The following is a 7,018-nucleotide window of genomic DNA, read 5'->3' as shown; positions in this document are numbered from 1 at the left end:
TAAATGCAGAAACAAAACTTTGTGGTGCTCTAATGTGGAAGAACCCTACCTAAAATGTATTAAACAAAATTCTGCCGAAAACACGGAGTGCGTCACAGCTCTGTGTGCTTTCCACAGTTCTGTACCCCATGACATACCAACTAAAAGGAAACAATAAATTGTTGCCCCTACATGGGGAATTTCTGATTGACTAAAAGGAAGCAGGACGGTATCTGTAGTCATAACAATTGAGTGAAGATAGATTAGTACACCTCTCATTTTTTTTTTTTTTTTAGTTGTCTGTGCCCCCTTTAGGGAGATTCGTCCTCTCTATTTGACCTGTTTACCATTATCATTGAAAGTGAAAATAAAAAAATAAAATAATAAAAATAAAATAAGAAAATCCCAAATTTTGGGTTTCCCCCAGAAAAGTAATAGAGGGGAAATCTTCCAATGGGAACACTAGTTATAGTGAATTGGGGGTCTTCTTGGGATTCCCTTAAAGGGGTTTTACTTTTACTTCCTGTTTTGGTTATGGGGCACACAGTGAAGGGAAATCTCCCCAATGTGACACAGATGCCAAAAAATAAACTGACAGAGGTTATGACCCTCCCTTACTCTATCCAAAATGAAAAAAAAAAAAGTTGCCAATTGCTCTACTTATAAACTGATGGCTTCATTTTAAACTTTGACAACTCTACAGCAAAGCAGGGCAGTAGATTGGTGTCTAGAGTAGGAGCTTTACATTGTTCAGGTCACAGGTACTAATCCAGGTAGTACGGACAGTGATTGCATTTTCAGTTTTTTAATATTTTTAAATTATGAGTCAGTCGGGGCTTAAATTGTACTACATATATGTAACTACGTGAATTTAAAATGTTTATCAATACAGATATATTGAGCACACAGTTGCAGATGAGAACAGTTGCATATGCTAACTACTATAAATTGGAGAGTTTTTTTTGTTAAAGAGGCATGTATATATGAGGGTAATCAGACTCTCTCAGTAACCCTGGGACAGTCCCTAATTTCAGGAGACTGTCCCTGTATAAAAATCTCCCTGAGGGTTGCATGGTAATCATCATGCCTCAAAACATAGTCCCAAGGCCTTGCACTCTCAGTTAAACTATCCATGTGGCTCCATAGACTTCAATACATTTTTATTTTGCTGTGTTTTCTTGCATGACAACAGACACCTCCTCTTAGCAACATAAACACATAGCTTACCATTTGCCAAAATTAAAAACCCCAAAATGTGTCAGAAAATGTGCCACAAAAACACATCAACCACAAATGCAGAAATGTGAACCAATCCTTTATAATACATAAGTGATTTTGTTGCAAACAATAGAGAAAGGCAGATAAAGAGGGAAATAAATGCCTTTGTATATTTGCATTATGAAGGTTCTTTTTTGTATAGAAAGGAGAAATGAAATTGCCCCTCCTGTACCTTCTGCACTTAGCCACATAGCCATGTTGCTTGGCAGCTCTAGGAAGGCAAGTGTAAGACTATTACATAGCTATGGTGGTGAGGAACAGACAGAAGGTGAAGTGACAAGCATTATTTTTTAGAATTAACGATATGCCATTCATTACCTTATGTAGTTTGGAGCTGTTACATCAAACATCAAAGGATACGAAATAATTTAGGACTAATTAAACAAAATACACAGCAAGAACTTTGTGCACTTTCCTTATCTTTCTTCACCGCATTACCCTTACACAAAACAAAAGCAGTGGTTTAAAAATGTATTTTCCCAAGGATTAATAATAGAGTAGCAGGGCTTTTTTATCATTATATGGAGAGAAATGGTATTCAATAGTACATGTCGGTCAGTAAACCATCAGACTATAGGGCAATGGAAAAATTCATGTAATTGGCTGCCAAGGGGTTGCCATACCTTTCTTCTGTTTTGTACTGTATATGGTAAAGTCTACTGTATGTAAATGCTGTACGACTTTACAAGCCCTTGGGCTTAGCCAGGCATGAAAGAGCAACTAAAGGGACTTATGACATTTTAAATTGCTAGTTTCATCCAGGGAATGGTGCACACATTACTTCATAGTATGTGACTGATATCGAATTTAACAAGTGTACACACTAGGCATGTGTGGCATAACACATACAGTAAGGATATAATGTGTGTGCCAAGCATAGCATTTCCCTCCACAGTAAATTCCTATGATAGCCTTACGCTATGGTATGCAAATGTTAGCACATAAAATGACATATACGAGGGCTCACTTCAAGATGTTTTATGTATAATAAATACTTGTCAAATTCATATTCCAGTTTGTCACATCAACCTATAATGTTGCACCATCTCATACACAAACACTAACTGAATAAACTACTATAGGTGACTGTGTTTCTTCAGAATGGGGTCGTTCATTTCCAGTAAAAAATAAAAAAATCCATTGATATACAGTAGGTATATCCTAAACATAACAGATAGCTTTGATTTCACTTTTATTTTTTTTATTGCGAGAATGAGATTAACAATAAGCATGGCTGCAACATTTGGCCAATAGGTAAATGCAGGAAAACAATGTACAGTATATTAGTATAGGTTGCGAGTGTCCTAACAGTACTGGGTCCATTGGTGAACATGAACAAACAGTGGAATGGTTGACCATCTGACTAGTAGGTAGCAGGCATAGGAAAGGGGAGGGGGGCTCAATTTTTGGATTAATAGGTGCAAATTAGTTTGAGAAGAAAGCGAAGCGTCAATTGGAGAAAGGCCAGTAAAGAGTCTGAGTTGACACCATTGAGTATATTGAAAGCATTGCATTATAGCTTGTTGAGTTTCTAAAGGCAAGGTTTGAATGAAAGATTCCCAAACATAAAAGAATTTTTCAACCCGTAATTCTTTATGCAGGGAGACCTCCGCCCATTCACTTTTATTTAAAAACATTCAAACAATACAATCTTTAATTATTTGGAAAAAAAGTTAACTTTTTACAATTTCCTTTCTATATTTTGTTGATATAAATTATTTTATCTTAGGTGCTAATGCAGCTCAGTTTGAGGGATATTTTAATCTATGTGGTGACCAAGCTAAAGTCTTAGGTGAATGTTAAACTACTTGACCTCCGTAAGAGCTTTGCGATACGTCACTGCGTTACTTTAACTGACAATTACGTGGTCATGCAACACTGTCCTACAAATAGAGCTGTCTTTTGGTGGTATTTTATCACCACTGCGTTTTTTAATTTTATTTGCGCTATAAGCAAAAATAGACCAACAATTTTGGTCTGTTGGTTTGCACAAATGTTTTTGCATCTACAAACTAAGGGATATATACTGCAATTTGTATTTATTTTTTAATGCTAGTAATGGCTGCGATCAGCAACTTATAGCGGGACTGCCATATTGCGGCGGACATTTTGACACTAACTGACACTTTGTGGGAACCAGGGACACTAATACTGTGATTAGTGTTGAAAATATGCACTGTCACTGTACTAATGACATTGGCTGGAAAGGGGTTAAACATCTAGGGCGATCAAAGGGTTAAATATGTGCCTAGCCAGTGTTTTTGTGTACACTGCATGCTGCTTTTACTAAGGAATGTGAGGACAGAGCTCTGCCTTATTCACATAGGCCGAGCTCTGTCCAGCCTCTCTTCCTGATGATTAGTGGGTACTCGCAAACATTTATTCGCTGGCACCGCTGACCGGCTTCTGCTGTGACTAATCACAGCAGAAGCAGTGCGCCCCCTAGGCGGAAGTGCAGAATCACGCATATACAGTATATAGGGTGGTTGTTAAGTAGTTAATACCTATCAATGCCCTCTTGTTATCCATGAGATTTCATGCCAGATCCATCTTTATTTAGTACATCTTCTTGCCTTGTAAAGTTTTATACCTAGACTCGGCAGATCATAGATAACCTCCATGTCAAACTCTTTCTGAAAGTTGTGAAAAAATTTATTTTGTAAAAGGGTATTCTCTTTTCTGAATCTCATGGCCCACAGGATAATGGTCTTCTCTTGGCACAAGTGATCAATTGTCTCCAGAAGTTCATTCAGGTACGGGTGGTTGTACACTACGTCTGCAGCCAGGATGTAATCAAAGTGTGAGGAGGATTTAGGAAATTTCTCCTCCATATTGGATCCCCAAGTTAGCTCTTTAACTTGTGGTACATGTTTGCATTTCAGTTTAGTATTTCGAACAACATTATACTGCAAGTTTCCAATCAGGTCTTCCAGGTCTGTTGCTATGACTTGTGCTCCTGCAATAAGAAAATAAGTGTCAACACGTTTGTGCACAATTTCTTTACATACATAAACACTTTTAAGTGGAAAGCTACAGCGCACTGAAGCAGACCACAATATAAAAAAAAAAAAACAGCAGGGCTAATTTTTCCCATTCAAAATCATGTGTTACCACAAAACAACCTGGTGTGATTGTGCCCTTAAAGAATACAAGTGTGTGTCCTCCCCAGCCATAGCCTTCTGAATGGACAGTGTATGAGCAACAGCAGACTGATGGGGTCAACCTTCTGCTCAACCCTGCCTTTTCCTCTTGTCAGCATGGCTCTTGTCAACACATTTGCACAATGCACACCTGAGTGGCTCCCAGGCATGCTCATTTCTCTTCCAGTTGGATTGCTGCTGTTTTGGTGAGAGGCAAGAGGCTACAAAATCTGCCAGAAGTCATATTCAGTAGATAAATAGAAGGTAGTAGTGTCATGCACAGGTCTTGAAGAGGAGTATGTGTCCAAACAGGAGGAATTTATTCTTCCCAATGTAACGATGGAAGGCCCTTGACAAAGATAGACTGGGATCCATCAAAACGTCAAACACAATAAACTCCTCTTGCTTGGACACATACTCCTGCTCAAGAACTGTGAGTTCCTCTATAGTTTCTATTTATCTATTGATGTTACTTTGCTGCGGTGCATCTGGGCAAACACTACCTTAACCACTTTACGACCGCCCACATTGACACTACTGCGGCAATGTGGCACGATCCCGTTCCGCAACGTAGACCTACGCCTCTGGACTCCTCCCCCTGTAGGCGGCGCTCGCGCGCCGCCAGAGGCGTGCTCCCGCTGTTTTCAGTCACAGTGGGAGTCGGGCCAGGGGAGGAGCGGCGGCGATTGCCGCTGCTCTTCCCCGATCATCGGGGAATCAAGTTTGGAGATCCGCCCGCTTGTGTAAACAGAGCGGGCGGATCTCCTACGTGACAGGCAGGGTCAGATAGCATGATTCAGCATAGCTGAACATGCAATGTGTCCTTGTGTCACTCAGTCACCTCCCCCCCACACACGTCAGTAAGCACCAGGCATACATTAACCCCTCCCTCTCCAATAAAATTAACCCCTTCCCTGCCAATGTCATTTTTACAGTAACAGTGCATATTTATAGCACTGATTACTGTAGTAATGTCACTGGTACCCCCAAAAGTGTCAAAAATGTCAGTCAAGGGTCCGATCTGTCCGCCGCAATGTCGCAGTCCCGCAAAAAAAAATCGCAGATCGCCGCTATTACTCCTTAATAAAAAAAAAAACACCAAAAATGACAGAAATCTTTCCCTTAGTTAGTAAACACAATAACTTTTGCGCAAACCAATCAAAATATGCTTATTGTGATTTTTTTTTACCAAACATAGGTAGCAGAAAACAAATTGGCCAAAAATTTTACAGTAACAGTGCATATTTATAGCACTGATTACTGTAGTAATGTCACTGGTTACCTATGTAGATTTAGCATTGATCCGATGCTGCATCTGTTCCCCATTCCTTCTACTACACTGAGCGATCAAAGACCACTAATCAAACAGTTCTCGGGTCTGCTCTGGGAGCAGAGCGGTGACTGTCAGTACCAGTGACTTCTAGTTTATATCTCTATAAAATATTTATTAGAAGGCGCTTTATATAATAATATTTCTGCAATATCAAGCTGAGGCCATGTAAGGATTTATCACTCCATCCAAAACATCAAAACATACTGAGCCAAACTGATTTTGAAAAGTCAGATTGCTACAGTTTACAATGACATAACTCCAATTCACAAATAAAGCAAATCACACTTACCCAGTACACTAGCTACTATAGAAACTAGTCCAGTTCCAGATCCTATTTCAATGATGCATTTATCCTCTAACCCCAACTGCTTTGCATGGTTTTCTAAAAAGTAACAAAGTACAAGTGCCTGTAGAGATTACAAATACATATCAGATAATACATAAAATATTGATATAGTATTAGAAATATACAGAGGTGTATTACATAAAACCTACAACACATCTTTTACATTAAGGTACAAAGATAATATCAAAAAAATCTAAAAACATACTGCAGTTCATAAGTATTTCTTTTAATCCAAATAGATAGTCCTATTGATAAGTAACTTTGATGTCAAAAAGTTTATACCTAGAATCATATTATACCAGTTTTGATACAGGAAGTATATATATACAATGTATTAGCAGTATAATTTCTAATTAACAGATTAGCTTGCTGTATATTCTCTTGCTGTATATATCTCCACAATCTCCAAAAGAGTAATATGCCCTATAGAAAATGTTGCTGAGATGGCTAAGTTCCTGTATTTGCACAGACTGTCACACTCCTGGGACTAGTCCCTGCATTCCCTATCCATCCTTGTATGAGCTCCTTTCAGGTACGTATATTACAGAATACCAGTTCATCTCTAACAGCAAGATACACTCCTTGCTGTGCCTTCGTTCAGTGCTTATCCTCTCTTTTCCAGACACCCCACAGCCTTTGACCACCTCCACCTTCCACCCTTAGTGAGCACTACTAATTAGATTTGATGCAACCCTTTATTACATCAGAAGGTCAATATGTGCCTTTTTGTTGTTGTTTGCTCTCCACCCTGTTGGTCTGCTTGTCCCAGTCAACACCACCATAAAAAGAAAGGGGGCTCACAATAGTGTAATCCAGTTTAAAGGACTTTTATTGTGCATGATGACATGCATGAAAACGTCAGAACCAGTGAAACGCGTTGGAAAGAGCCCTGTTCACTATGTCTTTTCTGGTACTCCAGGTGACATAACTCCGGTTCCTGTA

The 7,018-nt window shown here is 39.0% G+C and overlaps 1 protein-coding gene across 1 annotated transcript in view; it reads right to left on the bottom strand.

The window, feature by feature from the left end:
- Positions 1-3,753: 3,753 nt before the first annotated feature.
- Positions 3,754-7,018, bottom strand: part of LOC309548599 (protein-lysine methyltransferase METTL21E-like) — a 29,139-nt gene continuing 25,874 nt past the window's right edge. The window contains exons 4-5 of the mRNA XM_082248573.1: positions 6,020-6,137; positions 3,754-4,213 (exon numbers count right to left, since the gene is read on the bottom strand). Coding sequence (XP_082104699.1) covers positions 3,810-4,213; positions 6,020-6,137 — 522 coding nt within the window. The 3' untranslated portion in view covers positions 3,754-3,809. The remainder of the gene's footprint in view (positions 4,214-6,019; positions 6,138-7,018) is intronic.

The sequence above is a fragment of the Pelophylax lessonae genome (genome assembly GCF_965119305.1).
Source record: "Pelophylax lessonae genome assembly, chromosome: 2".
In the NCBI taxonomy this organism is placed as follows: domain Eukaryota; kingdom Metazoa; phylum Chordata; class Amphibia; order Anura; family Ranidae; genus Pelophylax; species Pelophylax lessonae.
This window is presented reverse-complemented; position numbering and strand designations above follow the sequence as displayed.